At 41.6% G+C, this 20163-nt stretch overlaps 2 protein-coding genes across 4 annotated transcripts; one reads left to right on the forward strand and one right to left on the reverse strand.

Moving 5' to 3' along the window:
* Positions 1-320: 320 nt before the first annotated feature.
* On the forward strand, positions 321-2174 carry LOC137276629 (5-formyltetrahydrofolate cyclo-ligase-like). Its single transcript, XM_067808238.1, has 2 exons — positions 321-575; positions 1678-2174. Exons 1-2 carry the CDS (start codon positions 374-376, stop codon positions 1929-1931), a joined length of 456 nt encoding a protein of 151 aa, XP_067664339.1. The 5' UTR covers positions 321-373; the 3' UTR covers positions 1932-2174.
* A 1480-nt stretch (positions 2175-3654) lies between these two features.
* LOC137277626 (tripartite motif-containing protein 3-like) lies at positions 3655-16047 on the reverse strand. 3 transcript variants are annotated; one of them, XM_067809444.1, is made up of 3 exons: positions 15971-16047; positions 12959-13033; positions 3655-7422 (listed from the first exon to the last, which is right to left on the reverse strand). In XM_067809444.1, the coding sequence occupies exons 1-3, from the start codon at positions 15999-16001 to the stop codon at positions 5330-5332; spliced, it is 2199 nt and encodes a 732-aa protein (XP_067665545.1). In that variant the 5' UTR covers positions 16002-16047; the 3' UTR covers positions 3655-5329. The 3 variants fall into 3 exon arrangements, with proteins under 3 accessions (XP_067665545.1, XP_067665547.1, XP_067665546.1); XM_067809446.1 differs by lacking the exon at positions 15971-16047 and adding an exon at positions 11855-11957 and having other exon boundaries at positions 4006-7422; positions 12959-13201; XM_067809445.1 differs by lacking the exons at positions 12959-13033; positions 15971-16047 and adding an exon at positions 11855-12040 and having other exon boundaries at positions 4006-7422.
* Between the last annotated feature and the right edge of the window lie 4116 nt (positions 16048-20163).

Raw genomic sequence — 20163 nt, forward strand, 5'->3', positions numbered from 1 at the left:
ATTTTTGTTTTATCAGAAATGGGTACATTTAAAGTAATACAGAGATGGGTATATTTTAAGAAATGACATTAACAAGTGAATGTTTTTCGTTGCCAGGTGATGTAATGAGTGAAACATCGACCCAGGACAGTATGTCCAGTGTTTCGGATACGATTGGTGCCATTCCAACGCCAGACAATATCAGCCTTTCCTCGTGCAGCAGCAACGGCCAGATGTCCTGCGACAACATCAGCAACATCACCAACTCAGCTACGGACACCGACACTACGTTACTATGTAAGTAGGGCTTCAACCTCTTTGCACCTCACCTGTTTGGCAGGTGCTTGCATTGCCAGTCTTCCAGGCCAGCAAGCGAGTATCTGTGTACCTGAGCATGAAGAGTGAGGTCAGTACAGAAGCACTGGTGCAGCACCTCCTCAACACCAACAAAACATGCTTCATCCCACGTTATGATGGCGTTGGCATGTCCATGGTGCGACTGGCTTCATGGAGGGACTACCAAGACCTTCCTGAGACAAAATGGAAGATTAAACAGCCTCCAGTTGATGAACAGCGAGAAGATGCTCTGGACACAGGTAGGGTGTAGGTCTGTATTAGAAATGGAGTGAGTGAGAGGATGATGATCAATGTCATTTGACAATACTGCTCCTGTATCTAGCCAATATGGAATAGATGGCACCTTACAAGGTAGATGCAGTGACTTACAGTTCTAGCATTCTGTCGTGTGTGGTAATACAGTTTGATCTATGCCAGTATCAAGAGGTTGCTTCTCATGAGCCAGACCTGTGGTTCATAGTTCTTACAATGACTTGCCAGGTGAGAATGCACAATCATTGTGTACATCACAAATTGTAACTGCCCAACACCAGGGAAGACCAGTTCTTGCAAAAAGTGTGGTTACTTGAATCCTGTTATGTTTAGTATCCTAAGGACATTTTTGCCCAGTTACTCACCCACATTACACACGGCACACACACTCCCACATTCCCCAAAATATTAGCACCTAGTTCAGTGTCAACCAACCACTCAGCTCACTCTATCACAACTTTACTTACTCAGTACCACATGCACACACTTGCATATTCACAAAGTATATATACACCTAGACTCATTCACTCACACTTGTCAACTCAATCAACCAACCTGTCAGCTCATCCACCCACACCCCATGCACACCTGTCAACTCACTCAACCAGCTAACCACCAACCTGTCAACTCAGTCACCCATACACCCATGCACGTCTGTCAACTCTCTCACTCAAACAACCAACCAACCACCCACCTGTGAACTCACTCACCCAGACCCACCTGTGAACACACCAACCTGTCAACTCATTTACCCATACACCCATTCACACCTGTCATCTCCTGCTCAAACAACCAACCAACCTGTCAACTCAATCACTCACTCACTCCCGTCAGCTCACTCAACCAACCACCAACCTGTCAGCTCACTCACCTATACACCCATTCACACCAGTCAACTCTCACTCAACCAACCAACCAACCACCAACCTCACAGCTCACTCACTCACCCACTCTCACCTCTCAACTCACCCACTCACTAAATGCCCCTGTCTTCAGTCATACACATCTATCCAACCAACCAACCAGCCAGCCAGCCAGCCAAACCCACCACCCCACCACTAATGACATATACACTATTGTCATTTGCAGGTGGATTGGATGTAATTTTGACTCCAGGTGTTGCCTTCACCCCTCAAGGTGTTCGATGCGGTCATGGCAAGGGTTACTATGACAACTACCTGCATCAGTGTGAGCAGAGAGGCCACAAACCTGTCACAGTTGCCCTGGCCTTCCAAGAACAGATCTGTGGCAACATCCCAACCACTGAGGCAGACCACAACATAGACATTGTCATCTATCCCACTGATATGGAGATACAAGATGCTCTCAAGGATGTAAAGTGATTTCCAAGTCTCAATGAGGAAGGTGTATTTTTATATCATCGTAGAAATAACTGGTCAGTATTTTTATAATATATCTACAAGAAGGAAGTACACTTGTGTCAAATCAATCTAATAGTTTTTGTTGTAAATAACAAACAGAGATTATTATATGAACACGTTTCTCATGCTGATTATACATTTCATCAGGTATTAGAATGTGTATATTTTCCAAGTTTGTACGATGAAAAAGGTTATTAAAATCAGTATGACGCACTGCTTTGATATGTTCATTATGTCCCATTAGTTTTAAACCATTTCAGCTGCCATTTAGAAGGGATGTCAGGTAGCCTAGTGTTTAAAGTGTTAGCTTGTCCCATGGGAGACTCGGTTCGTTTCCCCACATGGGTACAAATGTGTGAAGCCCATTTCTGATGGCTCCTCAGTGAGTAAGTGAGTTTAGTTTTACACCGCTCTCAGCAATATTCCAGCTATATGACGGCGGTCTATAAATAACTGAGTCTGGACCAGACAGTCCAATGACCAACAACATGAGCATCGATCTGCGCAGTTGGGAACCGATGACATGTGTCAACCAAGTCAGCGAGCCTGACCACCCGATCAGTTTAGTCGCCTCTTACGACAAGCATAGTTGCCTTTTATGGCAAACATGAGTTGCTGAAAGCCTATTCTACTCTTGGGACCCTCACGGGCCGCCCCCACTGTATATTGCTAAAAGAGACATCAAACCATGTAGAAAATGCAGTGATCACAGGCACTATCTGCAAAACACAAATATGAGGAGTGTAAACAACAATATGTCCCAATAAGGTTTGAATTGTTCAACAATGCTGTCTCTCTACACTGATCCACATGAAGTGATATTTGCACAAGAGCACATATGATTTTTGCAGTCTGTTATATCAAAAACTAGGAAATAAATCGAGATATTCCTTTTGAAACAGGACTTTTAAAAAATCAGTATTTAGTTTTGTTATCAGCAGGAAACAACTGGATGTTTCAGTTATGTTTGTGTAGGCCCCTTGAAGATTGCCAATCACATGAACTAGACAAGAAACACGATCCCCATTCTCCTGAAGTTCAGTTTATGTGGTTCAGTATGTGACACACATCTATACTGACAGGCGACTCTGGTAAATATATCCAGAGTGCGAAATGACCACTGGCCCACTAGCCCGTAGCTAGTGAAAATCCAGCCCATCCATTAAATATCCACTGGTCCAGTGCATTTCATGGGGTCATTTCGTAAATGACTCTGACTTATACTACACTTTCTAATCACGGCCAGATAATTTCATGATTTTAGTTGAAACCTGCTGCCTGTCGACAATATCTTATTTTTTACATATATTTTTGTAACCTTTTGCTTAGTTTCTACATATAAAATTCAGGTTTTATGGTGCGGGTTAATAATTCCAGTTTCAGGCAACTATTTCTCACAATGAGTATATGCCCTTGATATGACTTCATGTTGAATAAGTAGTTCCTGGAAGTGCCTCATATCATTGACAAAACGTTTGTAAGGTACCTGCTGATACTACATGTAAAGAACATATAATTATCCCCCACAACGAGTTTTGTGGCGGGTATTAAAGTGCATCGTGCACATTTATCTTTTCCGGAGCAAAACTCTAAAACCGTTCAATATTTCTCTGCCAAACTTGACACATAGATGGGTCTAGTGGTGTGCTGGTGCCTTTTGATTGTTTTGGAATTCTGAATAAAATTTTTTTGGTCGTTTCCATGGCAACAAGTGTGACTTAGACTGAAATCGGAGGTAATGCAGGAGATATTGATGACTGTGTCTCCTTGTTGACTTCTCAATCATAGATAGGTGCTACTTCCTGGCGACATAGCCTTGCTTGCCATAGCCTTGCTTGCAGTATCGCTGTGTTGTCAGTGTATCTGGGTGTTACAGCAGCAAGTGCATAATTGTATGTTGGACATGAGCCCACTACATATTTCACTTGGGGCATGTCTGCTTTCTTTCTGTTTGTACTTTTGTTTTTAAAAGTCTCGGATTTTAAATCTTGAGATGAGGTGAAATGTTTACCATTGTGATGACATGCATGAAACATTTGTTCACATAAGGCTGAATTTAGTTTTATGCAGTTTTTAGCAATATTTCAGCAATATTATGGCAGGGACAGCAGAAATAAGCTTCACACATTGTACCCATGTGGGGAATCAAACCAGGGACTTCTACGTGACGAGAACACTTTAACCAGTAGGTGACCCCCACCGCCCCAGATCAAAATGGAATTCAGTAACATCAGTTTGAGAATGCAAGAAGCATTTAATGAACTTAGGATTCGCAGTAACATTGAGTGGGTGAGTGAGTGAGTTTTGTTTAACACCACATGCAGTAATATTCCACTGGATCGACACTGGACTAGACAATCCAGTGATCAGCAGCATGAGCATCGATCTACTTAACCAATATATGATGAGGATGACAATACCAATTCAGCCAGTCTGCCTAGTAACAGTGTGTGAGTTGGGTTAAGGTCACTTTTGTCAGTTTTCCTGTCACTCCACGACATGTCAGCCCCAAGTGATGCTTCTTTTCACATGTACAGCACCAAGAGCACGGGATGAGGTGACAAATCTTGAAACATCGTGGTGAACCTGTATTCGTACCTGATCTCTGATTTGATTTGTGTAGTCGTGCATTCCAGTGTAGTAATAGAAATTAACGTGTCAGCGTGGAGCTGCCACTACACAGAATGCGGCTCCAATAATGGTAGCAGTAATTGAATGCTGCCAACTTAGAAGCCAAATAAATAGCTAATATACAGCGTGTAATTGTAACCTCCAACATACTTCCAACGATGCTGGACAATAAAATATCGTTGTCATTGTGCTCCACCGACCGGTTGTTTCACCTGTGATAATTCACTCGCCTGTTGTTTAACCCCGACACTCCTACATGACAGAGATCGATGAATAATCGCGTCCGGACTTGACTGTTCTAGGGATTGGCACTATGACCATATATATACTCATTTGGGATACGATGATAGTGATCAGCCATGTCTCGAAACATTCGTAATCTTAAGAATTCTTAACTTTGATCGCAGCTAGTGTGCAAAGAATGGGCTTAAGAAGTTCGAGGGCTACGCTCATCAAGATATATATCTCTCTATATAATAATTACATCTAGATTGTTGTTTGTGTGGAAGATAGAACTGGTTAAATTATTTACACAATGTATTGAATAAGTCTTTCAATTCTTTCGACTCAAGGTCATTAGCTTGGACTGAAAACAGACGGTCTATCTCTCTGTAGTTACAGCATAGACCCATAAGGCATTCGTTCGGATTTCCGGTACACAGACTTAAGTGAGTCCGATGAATGGCTGTCTGACACAGTTCTTGTTATTTTATACAACCAGTCCTGAATCAACATGTTTCGAACAAATCCATCACAACCAGTTTCGACCTGCCCCCAATAAGGACACGGCCCGATGGATCAACGCAAACACAACGGGTGTTTTCCAGACCTATGATATCCGCGAAAGAGACGAACCTTCTCAACCTACCCCCAGCTGTCAAAACATGAAGTCCGTTCTTTATATTATCCACAACAAGAATTTGACCACTGCCGTCCGTGCATATCGCCTGCAGATCGTGTCGACCATCCACTTCATACCTTTCCTTCCGTTCACCAACGGGAGATAGGATCTCGATGGAACGGTGGTCATCACAAACGATCACGTCGTTGTTGATATTAGTGGCAACGAAGATGGGACCTTGGAAGAGGTACGTTTCGTTCCAGGATTTCAGCTGACCGATGATGTTACCCTCCAAGGACATTATCCTGACACACGTCTCGTGTTCATCACAAATGTACAAGCGACCAGAACGGTCAATGGTGACGCCTGCTGGCGATTTGACGTTAGCTGCAATGACCTTTGTCAGGGATCCCGCTGGACTGAATAGCTTGACTGAACCGTGGCCAATATTGTCGCCACAGTCGGTGATGACAAAAGTGTTGTCGTCTGTGAACGCAACATCCCAAGGTCTAACCACCTGTGAGCTGAGATCACGGATTAGTTTTCCAGTCTTGTCGTACATAACACACCGTCCTTCGTGATAGGACGTGCACACCACCTCTCCGTAAACATTTACTGCCAGTCCCGACACATTTTCAAGAACATCAAACGAGCTGCAGATCTGTGGTGTTTTGAAGGCTGGATAGTTCCCAATCTCTCGAACCTCGCCAATGTTTCCCGAGGTAAGTATTTGACTAAGCCGTGGTGATGGCAAGAAAACTATGTCCGAGTCAAAAGTCTTCTGCGCAGAACCTCTCTGTCGGAAGTCTTCATAACTTTGTTCACAGTACGACAAAAACGTGAGGGCGTCAAGATCATTGGATTCCTTGGTAACCGATAGCAACATTCGACGAAGATGTTGAGAAGACTGGAGTCTCTCCTCAGCCTCACCCATTACCTCCTGAATCTTCTCCTCTTCTCCTCCCCTTTGTTGTCTCAGCTGTGCCTTCATCGAGTTTGCTGCCTGACGAGCACATCGTTCGATTTCGTTGGCAACTGTATCAATTTTTGACTCCATAGCTTCGAATTTCTCATTCAGTCTTTCTTTTCGACAGCGGGCTAGGGTCTCTGCTGATTTGGAAGACAAAATACTCTGTTTTACCTTCCGTTCTAGATCAGCTGCGTTGCGTTTCATTCTGTGCCTCACTTCAGCTACTGTTTCGATCTCGTGATCAGCGTGATACTGCGATAAATCTGTGTGACAAAGGAACAGACCGCAGGGGACGCAGCGGTACGCTATAGCCTCGTCATGCTCTCTGCAGATCACCTGTCTCTTTCCGGCATAGATGGACAATGGTGTTTCATTGGCAAGGCTCATTGGCAACACGGTATGCTTCTTGGTGATTTTTAAGTTCGCATGTGCCACTTGACAAGGCTTGCAGATAACTACGTTGCATGTTGTACAGAGGAACTGTGGGTCGTGGTTTTTCTCGCACGCTTGGCAGAGAGACGGTTGGCTGTCCGATCTGTTCATTATCTCAAGCAGGTCTTCATGTGTATAGCTTGGCGTCAGACCTTTCGACCCGTTCCAAGGTTTGGGCTGACAAGTGCGACAGTAGCCACAGATGACGAAGTCAGTGTCAACCTCTCTGTAAGTCTGTATACACTTTTCACAAAAGGCATGAAGACACACCAACAGCTTGGGTTCAACAAATGTGTCGTTACAGGCTGAGCACGTCAGTAACTTCTTCACGTCCACAATGGTAGGGGTCACATCGGTCTTTGACATGTTTCGGAGTGTACCAAATCCTTCAGTATCGGATAGTAACGTAGTGTCGGTGTCCGTAGCTGAGTTGGTGATGTTGCTGATGTTGTCGCAGGACATCTGGCCGTTGCTGCTGCACGAGGAAAGGCTGATATTGTCTGGCGTTGGAATGGCACCAATCGTATCCGAAACACTGGACATACTGTCCTGGGTCGATGTTTCACTCATTACATCACCTGGCAACGAAAAACATTCACTTGTTAATGTCATTTCTTAAAATATACCCATCTCTGTATTACTTTAAATGTACCCATTTCTGATAAAACAAAAATCCAATTCGTAAACGCGTTTTCTGAAAATTAACTTGTTTCAGACAGACAAAAGCGTTTTCAGACAAGAAATGACTTCAAAATATTGTCATCAGAATTACTTGGATTTGAAGGTGACGAGATGTCCACTTATTTTCTGTTCCTTGCTACTGTTGGAACAATTCTGAAACTGAATTCTGAAACAGCTTCCATTATGAATGTTATTGTGACTTTCAACTTTCCGTTAGGGTTTACCCAGTTCTTATTAGTCTCCACCTAGTATGATTACTTCGAAATAACGTTTGGAAAAACCCGACCACTATACAGCAGTCAAGTGAAATCTCTGATTAACTGTTTTGTCTGTTTAACTGTTTTCCCCACCAAATGGGAAATTGTGTGTCACATGATGCTGATAACTGAAAAAAACACTGATTTCGACAGATGTGAAAGTTTCCCGCACAGTATTGTATACATGTTAAAATAACGTTTGTAAAATGCTGCCAAAATTTCCGGTATCCCCCTGATGATGTTGTAATTGGCCATACACTTGACCAGCTTCCTGGTTATGAGTGGGATAGAATATTCCCACTAGTCAGGCGCATCATCATATCAGTATGTGGAGGGCTTGTTCAGTTTCTTGTATGTGAGGTTTTGTAAACTGCCGGTAAAGCAGACGACACTTTTACCGACGACTTAAAAAGTCGACGACGAATGAAGCATGGAGTCATCAATTCAGTGTAGCTATCGCTGCGATCGAGAATATACATAGGCGGGAAAGTATTCAAATGCACCAGGTCAGAATTACTTGGATTTGAAGGTGACGAGATGTCCACTTATTTTCTGTTCCTTGCTACTGTTGGAACAATTCTGAAACTGAATTCTGAAACAGCTTCCATTATGAATGTTATTGTGACTTTCAACTTTCCGTTAGGGTTTACCCAGTTCTTATTAGTCTCCACCTAGTATGATTACTTCGAAATAACGTTTGGAAAAACCCGACCACTATACAGCAGTCAAGTGAAATCTCTGATTAACTGTTTTGTCTGTTTAACTGTTTTCCCCACCAAATGGGAAATTGTGTGTCACATGATGCTGATAACTGAAAAAAACACTGATTTCGACAGATGTGAAAGTTTCCCGCACAGTATTGTATACATGTTAAAATAACGTTTGTAAAATGCTGCCAAAATTTCCGGTATCCCCCTGATGATGTTGTAATTGGCCATACACTTGACCAGCTTCCTGGTTATGAGTGGGATAGAATATTCCCACTAGTCAGGCGCATCATCATATCAGTATGTGGAGGGCTTGTTCAGTTTCTTGTATGTGAGGTTTTGTAAACTGCCGGTAAAGCAGACGACACTTTTACCGACGACTTAAAAAGTCGACGACGAATGAAGCATGGAGTCATCAATTCAGTGTAGCTATCGCTGCGATCGAGAATATACATAGGCGGGAAAGTATTCAAATGCACCAGGTCAGACCATGCAGTCAGATTCAAGTATCACAAACTACATGTACAAATATATATATTTCTTTATTTCCTCCGGCAGTGAAGGTTTAAAACAAAGAGTGCATAATGAATATAGAGTATGTGCAACAAGGGAGTCAAAAGGGATGATCGCATTGTGCATGGCAGGTAACCAGATTGACAGACGCTGTCCCAAGTTGGAATCAAACTCGGATTTGATTAACGGATCCATTTCGAAGTGGGAACATCTGCCATTTGGGAAAGTAATACAGGCCATGATTATTGCAATAATTTCACAACAACTATTGGAAGAGGTTGCTCATTTGTCTAAGGCGCAGCAATCAGCTGTGCAGTATCGCCAGAAACCTGGGACTGTGGGTTAGAATCCTGGTTCGTTCGGGTCATATTTTAGTTCTATCAGCCCGATACTCACATTTATGGGTTTGCCTGAGGTATAAACGTTCACGACCTGCCATTACTTCTGGCGTTCTTTCCACATCAAGCCGAGATGTAGATGTACAATTATTTAATACACAATGCCATTTCAGTAAGTCGTCAAATGTGACATATGTTATACATGTATTTGAGATCACACTTTCTCAGTAAGCAGATTGTTAAAGCAGCGGTGGTTGAGCTGTTCGACAGCTGACAGTGCTGGCGATTAGGTGCCTGACTCTGCGGGTATGAGTTTGGATCCCAGATGGAATTTAACCCAGCAACATACAAGAATCTGAACTTTACTAAGAAGCGTAATACCAAATATGTCAAATATGTTACTATTATTGCTTTTGTGTTTCGCCAGTTAAAAGCTCATTCGGCATCCAACGCCACATTAAACTATAGTTCGTGTGCCCTGACTACTGTTAAGTAATAACCGTGGAACCTTTCAAGGTGCCGAGGTTTCACAAGGTGCTCCATAATCACTTCCACAAAGCGTAATGTCCCTCAGCTGACCTGCAACACGGATCAAGCTGACCTGAAACATTCTTGCGTAATACGCTCGACAAACATCTTGAGCGCTGTGACATGTGGGACAACGTGTCTCTCGGATACAGGCGTTGGTGAACACAAACTTCCTTCTTCTGTACGATCCAATCTGCGTAGCTCAGATCTATTCCAAATAACTATTAGGTAATGAATTCGGCATGTTCCGCCCATGTCCGTACATGGACTCACCAATTTATACTTGGGACCGAAGTGGGCGTGGCCTTATAAGTTAAAAGCGAAAAATCGAGATGGAGGACTTCATACAAGTTGACTTAACTTCCTTCTGACTATCTATTCCCAAGCTGAGTCACATCCCAAGTCATATACACGTTATAAAAATATTGGCTTTCCTTTGACACTGCGCAGTGTATAAAGAGAACGGATGCTTCAGACTGAAAGGGAGACTATAAGTGCCGCGGTGTCTATACGGGCGAGGTTAAACTTGTGAAATCAACCGTGAACATATTTCATATTTCAGCACTCATCTATATATATATATAAAGCAGCATAACTTTCTGGCGAAATGATCGAATCATTTGTTTTATGGAGAAAATCGAATTTGAAAAGAACATCTCTGCTTCCATTCATATCAGCTCCAGGCGATGAGATTCGTGGTAATGTTCAATTAGGTGAATGAGTATGGCGGAGTTCAGTGAATATGGGCTTCACTCTTTCAACCCATTTGGGAAACGATCCCGGGTCTCCGTCAGGATAACACTTACTAGGCTACCCCACCGCCCCTCTACGAATGCCAAAACCCGTAGACACCATTGTTTGAGCTGATCTTCAGCAGCTTGTTACAGAGAGACTTATGGGTCAAGTGGTAAGGATCGCTGATAACTGTCACAGTATTCGGAGTAGTGAGTGAGTTTAGTTGTACGCCACTTGTAGCACTATTCCAGCAATATATAAACCTAAAGTGTGCATCTCACTATACATTAGGTCATCTCTTGTTTTCCCAGAATAACCGCATTTGAGGCTTTTGTTTTGGAGTAAGACCGCTTCCCAGAGTTTACTTTTCCTAACTTTATATGTGGACATCAACATTCAAATGGTCCATGAGTGTTTGAATCAGTTGAAAAATATCGTTCAAGATTAGAGTCACAATACAAAGATTTTCCGCCGCGGTATTGAAACCACAGTTTTCCCCTCTGTAGGCAGACGCTCTACCGCACGGCCATCGGGCCGACGAAGGTGGAGGGATTAAATTACCTAATTATAGTTACTGGCATTACATTGATTTTACGGACGCTTCAGTTATTGTTATGTCGCGTCATTAAATGATCATCTACATTGTAATTACCTATCACTTGCAGTATATATGATAGAGAAAACACTTCTCCTCGGTTTTGGTAGTCTGCGTAAAACCATCGGGATGTCCTTCCCCCTCCGGGTTTACATTGTCTACCAAAACCTCGGAGGCGTGTTTTCTCCTATACATCATGGCGAGGGGCACGTAAACTGAGTATCGCACGTTGTGCCCATGTGTTCAGCGAACGCTTTATATCCACTAGACCACCCCATCGCCGCCCCATGATAGAATTAGTTGGACTGGTTCGGACTGTTCGGACACCGTCTGGATATCGCTACAGCGTAAACCATCAAACAAACACGATGACCCTACCCCATGACCATAATAAAATGTTATTCTTTTGGTGCAAAGGGTTAACATGACATCAGCTGTATGTTTGTCATGTGTCATATGTGTTACTCAAATCCACTGAAGTGCATACACGAATATGTCTAGTTACAAGTGTCTACAAGCCTCATTTTAACAATTCAGGCGGTAATTCAGACTAACGTGTCATTTCCATGAATGAATGAACGCGGCCGAACTCGCATTTTGGTTCTAACTGAAGACTGATTTCAACATAGAACCAAGACAGTTTACATCTGACGTACCTGAACGTGTAAGTATCCCTCCACACGGCTGTCACTTGTATACACAGCTGCATCCATGCATATATAGAGCAGGGCTGCACAGTCGGAGCGCTGAGACTACATCCTGTGTATGTTATAACTGGCATAGAATACCAAGCAGGAAGTTTAGCAAGAAATACTTAACGCAAATACAATCGATAAACCAATGAGACTAGAATGCTTGTCACCTGGTTATAGACTAGTCGCGCCTCACTATGATACATACGTATGTAGTAACGGTGTGGTCTCGGGTGTGGTCACGTTTTGTTTAGCATAGCTTTAGTTTGTTGTTTAACGCCGCACTCAGCAATATTCCAGTTGTATAGCGGTTTAGTATAGGGGATATTGAAAATACGCTCTATTGGACCTTCATCTCGGGGACAGTCTAACAACTAGTTTCTTAAATGAACATGTTTTACGAAAAAACAGTTCATTTTTTAAAAATATATTAATATAATGAAAAGGAGCCTTGTGACTTAACTGTGGAAAGTAGACTTGCCACATATTCAAGACTTGCATGGACTTTCTTAGATAGGTTTGTTCCAGGGTCTGTATGCCAGGTTACTCTGGTGATGTAGACGAGATGAAGTGCAGAATGTGGCATGTGTAGGAGGCGCTGACGTAACTGTTACTGTCAGTTATGCACAGAGGAGCAATAGAAACGCATCTTAGCGAGTTTATGATATGTTTTTAATTTTAAGTTAGAATTAGATACACATACACACTGATGTGTAATGTTTGTTGCGCCCAGGATATATCTATCCATATAACATCTTCATTGAATGTTGTTTTCCGCCGCGGCTAGCAATAGTGCTGCTACGTCAGGACAATGTATACGTAATCGAGTCTCTATCGATATGTGTAAATGCGTGACGACACAACCATTCAGGTCATACAATGTTTATCCCCTCTCTAGTGGTGACACGTGACGTAACCAGGGAGTACTCCACCTTAATATCCCGTTAAAACGCATGACCCAATTGATGAGAACTTGGTGTAATAAAGACTGGAGTCAGTCCATACAGAGCATTAGTAAAATATCTTGTTTTAGTATTATGGTGCGGAGGCACGAGGCACGCAACTCACCGTCCTTCTCTGTGTCTTCCATGTCGTTGCTGTGCAAGTGGACGACTCCGATGAGAGAACAAGTCCACTTCAACCCTGCAAGGAAAACACTTACTTGTCAACTTGTTTTTCTGGGATTTTGCAATACATTTGAAAGAAACTTTTAGTTTCGTCTTCCCCGTGTGACGGGAGTGAATGGGTAACATTCTGCCCAATCAATGATTTTGTTGACTGCACACTCTGCGTGGACTATACTCACAGTCTGAGCGATTTGGGACGGCTAGTGTGGTGTTATAATACATTATTTTCCATAAAAAGTAATTGTTTGTTGTCCAGGACGGCGTTGGATTTGACAATAGACTGGTACAGTAAGGGCTGAATTTGACTGTGGGCGGGTGCAGTACGAGATTCGGATTTGACAGTAGACGAGTAAAGGGCTGGATTTGATAGCAAAATGGTACAGAACGACAGTAGATTTGACTATCGACAGGAACAGAAGGGCGTTGAGTTTGACAGTGGTCGGGTAAAGTACGGGGTTGAATTGCGCCATGCTTTACACACTTGACAGGGAATCGTTGAAAGATTATGAATTATTTTTCGAAAGCATGTATTTTTTAAAACTTTATATGAAATGCAGTTACTTTCTTCAGCAAAATCGCATATATCATATCTTTATTTATAATGCATGTATTTGACGACATATGAAACCATGCATACATGTGGCTTTTACAGTCATCTCAAACTAAAACGAAAGAGAATCGCCGGGTTAATATTCACATAAGCAAGAACATGGGCATCACCTTATCCATTGTACATGTCCAAAGCAAACACACTGTGTTTTTTAATTCAATCAATATTTATAATTCGAACAAAAAACGTTCGAACAAAAAAGTTTAGGACGTGAATATTCACGATCATGGCACAGCGTGCTCAGTGCAAAAGTGACACTGATTTCCATGATCCTAAACTTTTTGTATAGTTCAAGTAATGGTTCGGTTGCAAGGTACACAAAAGGAAGTTGTTAGATCGAGATCAAAACTACTGATATAATCTGAGGAGGCACACCCGTTCAGTCAGTCAGCCTGTATGGCGTGTTAACTGAAACGCGTGTTGGCAGCCGGAGCATGAGAACTGCAACTGTCAGTGCTGAACAGGTGTGGATGACTGTAGGTATGAGCTGTCCGGATAAAACAACACACAGTAAGCCAAATATCCTTGATGATCAAGGGTATTATAAACTCTGCAAAAAAAGTAGGGGAATTTGAACTTTCAATTTGGATAGTAAGTGTAGTCGTTGACAAAGGTTTCACGTGCAGACATCTTATGAAGGCACCACCAATTCTCTCTATTACCACCCCTAAACACAAGGTGTAATGTGCACTTGCACAACGCAGTAGCCCCATTTACGTGCATGGGGTCCCATTCTTGATTTTGACGATTTTTCAAGAAGGTCGAGAATTCACCTAGAACTTTAATTTTGACACCCATCTTGCACCACACACTTGTTAGTGTTTGTTTCTAGTAGTTTGTTTTAAAATGAAAATCGTATACATGCAAAGTACATGCCATACACCAATCGTCTTTCAATAGCGACTGCATTCCAAATAGCTATGGTTGTAAGGAAGTGCAAATGGCGATGCACTCTCAAAACATTCAATATTATTTTATCAACATTGATTGACTCCGATAAATCTCCTAAATATTTTTAATCGTAAATAAAAAAAAGCCGAAGTTCCCCTGCTTTATTTGAAGAGTATATATTGGGATAACTACCTCGGATCAAATCTGTACCATTTGGCCCTAATAAAGAAATCTTCCAACCACAACAGTCCCAAATTCAGAGATCTGTGTGAAACACGGTTAGAAACCGTAGACTTGACATGATTTTACATGCACGTACAAAATGGAACAACATTTCGAAATGAAATGTGAAAGGATATTTTACAATGTATATATCTGTTTTTCATATAACACTACTTCCTTCCACGCGAGAGGGTTGTGAGCAATACCTGCATGGCCAAGATGTCAACTGTCAAAATGCTTTCACAACTGAAGCATTGACATGTCCTTATTATCAGCCCTCAAACGCATCTTGTCCACAAGAACGAATATAATTGAATATATACTAGGCACAGGTAAACGGGCTCTTGGACAACCGAAGCATTGACATGCCCTTAATATCAGCCCTCAAACGCATCTTGTCCACAAGAACGAATATAATTGGATGTATACAAGGCACCGTTAAGCAGGTTCTAGGACAAGCGTGATTTTTTAAGGCTGCGAAAAGAGAATCAGTGGTAACGTTGTTTGTGGCGCTGCAGGGTATGAATTTAACAGATAAGGATGTCTTTGTTGTCATTTCCGTGTTTGACCATGTATGTACACCAAGGAACCTTTAAACAGCTTATCGAAACATTGAATCAACCAACTGAACTTCCTTAAAGCATTACTGATCTGCAGGTCGGGTGAAGGTTTTCAGTCGTTTCGTGGGCACTTTCAGCTATGTCATCTTCGGATAACATGTATTACCGCGGGACGTATAGATCACCACGATACACTTACTTCCATTATTAACGAGCAGGCTGTACTGCTTTCTGCTGTTTGCATTTGCATTAGATTCAAAGCTACTGGAAGTTGATCAAATCCAACAGTGCAAGGTGCATGTCCGTGGGTAACCTAGCCATGATAATAATACACAGATGGTTAGAAAAGGTTTGAAATCACTCATAAACCTCATAATACAACTGTATTCATATTTGCCAATTTACTCATATGTTGTTGACAAAACATAGTCTCTTAGCCTGCAGTTATGGAAGTTTTCTGGAAAGTGAAACTGCAGTTTGTCACGAAGGTTAACAATCATGAATATATTTGGATTTATAAATAAATTCATTAAATATTGGACCATCAAAAGAGATGAACGACTTCCTTAATACAGTAATGACATCAGTATACATCTTTGCAACTGCACGTGGACACTAGGTGTTCATCTGTGTAGTGCCTGTCACAGTGATGGAGCGTAATATGTCGTACCTGAGTAATAGTGCCGTTGAATATCGGACATCGGAAACTTGGTACTGCGTGAGTCTCGGACACACAAACACGTCCACAAGCATATATCCCAGAACAGAGGAAATAACGTACTGATGCTTGAAATGTTTCCTCGAGACCCCGGAACTCATCTTTCCGGAAATAACGTCTCGCTCTGACAGCATCTTCTTGGTCGTCGCACTCAATGGCTACGTGTTTGCAAGCTGATTGTGTTCTGTAGGCTGCTATTATACAGACATTGTTCAGAATTTTATTGTTCAAAGAAATGTCACTATTATTTTCAGGAACCACTGAAAAGTGTCTGTCTAAATATCTAGATGGGTCAGGTGATGCTTTGCTATTCACCCCATAAAACAATGAAACGCCTACACAAACAACACAGGGACTTGCATTGCTGAAAACAATACGTCCTGGGTCCAGCAAGCCTACACTGATATCCACATACTTATAACGAAGGATACATATACAGGATATGCATATGGATGTCAACGCTAACAGTTATTACCCTGGATATTCCCAGCTGCCTGTGCGCTACAAGGTCACATGACTTATCCCACCGGGTACCCGTTTTTCTGCTGGGTGAAGAGAGGGCATTTTGACCAAACCAAGCAGCCAGTGGGTCGTCTACTACATTCTATCTCGATAGTCTTATCTTGATTCATTAGTGATAATCACTCATTGGTGATATTTTACACATTTTCAAAGTTTGACGTGATTGTGCATTGTCTAAGTTATTGTTTGAACTTGACATTTAAACTTACTTCAGTGATATGGGTGTATTAAACAAGTTGATACTTTTACGAGTTTACCAATCAGCGATTGAAATATCATGAAATGACAACCAAAGGAAACCTCTGAGGGAAGGGACTGTTGAAATCGCTGGGTTAAGCCTCGATAGGATTACGAAATGTTTGATAATTAGTAATCGTGAGAACTCGACTTAAACTACTGACACGTGCGCGTGAACTGTACCCATGTGAGTGGAAACTATGTTTGAAGCGAAAATGTTGATGCATATAAGCATACGACATGTTAGCTGTGGTATAAAACGAACAATATACTCGTTAATTGTTAATTCTCACCCAAACCGTTGGTCAGTGACAAAAGCGGAGACAAAATTCTAATTGAAGCCGCTGGTGTGATACATCAAGAATCAACGAATGCCCATGACAAAGGAGAATGACTGGCATATGTCACGTTACAGGCAAACTGGGCAAACGAGATACATGGCTTGTAATGATAGTATATATTTGTTATAGCGCTAGATTCCATAAGAACATAAGCTCAAAGCGCATATACATTATAAAAGACCGGATATTAGAAAATGCCAACACTAGTGAGTCTGTGTACAGATTGGGATTCAGGCATAGTAGACGATGATGAGGTGAATTTTAAAATTGTCAAAGGACTTGATTCCTCATATTTCTAAGGTCTTTCCCAGAGCATCGCTGCAGCAGTCCTGGATGCCCTTAGTCCATATCCTTTCAGTCTTGTGGGAGGGACTTTTTAGAAGATATTGGCTCCCAGAGCGAAGATTTCTTGCTGGCCGATGTATCTGTGTATTTGTATCGTAATGGTAAAGGTCTGTCATCAACCCCTGTTGAATCATCAGTCCAGTATTGTCAGTCGCTGCATGGTTAGGGGCATGATGATTTCGTTAGCACAATATGAAGTGCTTAGAATCTACAATGGGGTGAAACGCTGACGCCGGAACACCGACGTCAACGACATCAGTGATGTCTGACACTGTGACACTGACAGAACTGAAGCTGGCAAAGGGCTTTACTCTTTACTCACCGACGAGAACAGAATCAGGCTTTTGAAAACAGACAGATCTGTGCCTGCTGTAGATTATGATAGCGAACATCACGTTGACGTGTTTAAGACGTCAAACCCCTTAGAGGCTGCGCCAGTTTGTTTAAAGGGACAAGTTTCTTGTGTTTTGGATGGTGGCTTGTTTGTTGTTCAGCACCGCTCTCAGTAATGTTCCAACCATATATACACGAGCCTGGTCCGCACAAAATAGTGATCAACAGCATGAGCATCACTCTACGCAGTATTGATGTAATGACATGTGTCAACCAAGTCCACGAGCCTGCCCACCCAATCCCGTTATTCGCCTCTTACGACAAGCATATGTTGTGGAGGACCAACTGTAACCCGGATCTTCCGATTCCGGCACGGCATACCCGTGTTAAAGTGGGGTTAAACACTGCAACGTAGGGTTCGTTTTGTTGGTAGATGAACTAATTACAAACGTGCTCACTAGCAGAATATTCATTCTGTCGTTGCTGTCGTAGATATATTATGACAAACAACATCTGCATATGTTTCAACTGCGTGACATGAAAAGTAAATACTGACCGACTGCAACTGTTTTTTTCTGTCATTAATTTGTGGAATACTTCCCTCTTCCGTCATAACATGATAACACTGTCACAAGTCAACAATATTGGACATTGCGCAGTTATGTTTACACACACTCGCCCAATGACAATGATTTTAAATTATCTGCACTAGTCGGCTTGTTCCCGAGGATATTTATCATATTTATCAGCTGCCATCTCCACATCCCGGAAAAGAATACTTTCATATTTCATACATCTATTGTATACATATGGTTAATTAAACACAGTTTGATTCATAATCCCATTCCGAAATATAATAACTCTGACCTGAACCCAAACTGAATAAAATTTCTGTATGATGATATTGGTAGCTGAAGGCGAGTCCGATACCTTCAAACGCAAAACCCGAATGAACTGGCCAAGGGAGGACATGTGGAATGACAGAGGGTGTAAATGATTGAAGATGAGAGGTGTGATTACCGGTATGAGGTGACTCCATGTTATCCACACGAGGGGTGGATGCACCAGATATTCACCGTAGTTAGTGGCAATTCCTTGCTTGCAGGTATATCTGGTATTATGGCAATACTATTCGTGTTGTTGGGTTGCTGCTGATACGGTTTAGTGTTGCTGAAATGAACATTTCAAGTATTCGCATGCCAATACATCGGTACTGATTTCTTGTTTCAGGTCATCGATTGTGGGGTGACAGACAGACAGACAGACAGATTGTTTATTTGTATATGTGGTCTTAAGGCCATCTGTAAGACTCCTAACAATGCATATATGCGCTACCTGTAAGTACGTATGTTGTAGTTACATGATAAATCTAGACACTCATTTGTAATTCACATTACTTTCTCATAACCTAAGTTAACCTACGCTACCTCAAACAATTGGTCCCTATCTTCTGTGCGGAGCAGCATATAGAATTTTCGTCTCGACGTTTGGTTAAAAAAGAAATTAGGCAGATATTTTTCTCTAATTTCTGAGTATTGCGGTACTACTTGCTAGTACATGGTACTACTTGCGATAGACTACAGAATGGACACTGGATATCTATTGCATTTACAGTTTTGGCAAATCGTACCGCCTGGACTTTAAAGGTGTGGGCATTACATCTAAATTTAGTGAGCGCACGCTTAAGTTGTGATGATTTAATCTCTGAAAAGTAAATTTCTGTATTAACACAATATTTATAATCTGTGTAACAGTTGGATGTTATTTCAATGTACTAGTCTTGTTGATAAATGTCTTTGCATATCTTTTTGAATACTTCGATGAAATATTCTGTATTGCTTACATTTTGAGCGAGCCATACATTTCCAAAGCCATGACTAAAAATAATAGTTTTGACGAAGGAAACCCATTTAGTATCTCCTGTATCATATAATGTTTAAGCATTTCATAACGAAATCGTGAATATCGTGAAATCGGTTGTCTCATCAATCTTAGCCAATATGATATAACCGACAGCGGGCGTTAAAAAATGGTGGAAAACGTGCACATATAGCTAAAATAACCTTGTTCGCGGTTCTGTAACCAACACGTAACATTTTTATCCTAATGCCCCATATTCCAGAACCGTACAGCAAAATTGGTTGAATGTTTCCATCAAACAGTTTAAAACTTTTGTGGATCGGTAGTTCTCTGTATTTACATATGAATTTCTTTATGGCATGTGGGGTTCGTTCAGTTTGCATAGATAATGTTTCACAGGCTCTTGAAAATATATTTCTACTAGAAAATATATATAATATGATACTACCTCCAATATTTGGAGGAACAAGTTTTCACTTTTGGAAATTTCACCTCCATTCTTAAAAA

This window comes from Haliotis asinina, chromosome 3, assembly GCF_037392515.1.
Source record: "Haliotis asinina isolate JCU_RB_2024 chromosome 3, JCU_Hal_asi_v2, whole genome shotgun sequence".
NCBI lineage: Eukaryota > Metazoa > Mollusca > Gastropoda > Lepetellida > Haliotidae > Haliotis > Haliotis asinina.

What these genes read in the sequence shown, in the direction of transcription:
- LOC137276629 (XM_067808238.1), top strand. Translation starts at nt 374, where the DNA reads ATGAAGAGTGAGGTCAGTACAGAAGCACTGGTGCAGCACCTCCTCAAC. An exon ending in AGAAGATGCTCTGGACACAG is followed by an intron (nt 576 to 1,677) that starts GTAGGGTGTAGG and finishes TGTCATTTGCAG; the next exon opens with GTGGATTGGATGTAATTTTG.
- LOC137277626 (XM_067809444.1), bottom strand. Translation starts at nt 16,001, where the DNA reads ATGTCCGATATTCAACGGCACTATTACTCAG. An exon ending in TCAACGGCACTATTACTCAG is followed by an intron (nt 13,034 to 15,970) that starts GTACGACATATT and finishes TTTTCCTTGCAG; the next exon opens with GGTTGAAGTGGACTTGTTCT. An exon ending in GGAAGACACAGAGAAGGACG is followed by an intron (nt 7,423 to 12,958) that starts GTGAGTTGCGTG and finishes TTTCGTTGCCAG; the next exon opens with GTGATGTAATGAGTGAAACA.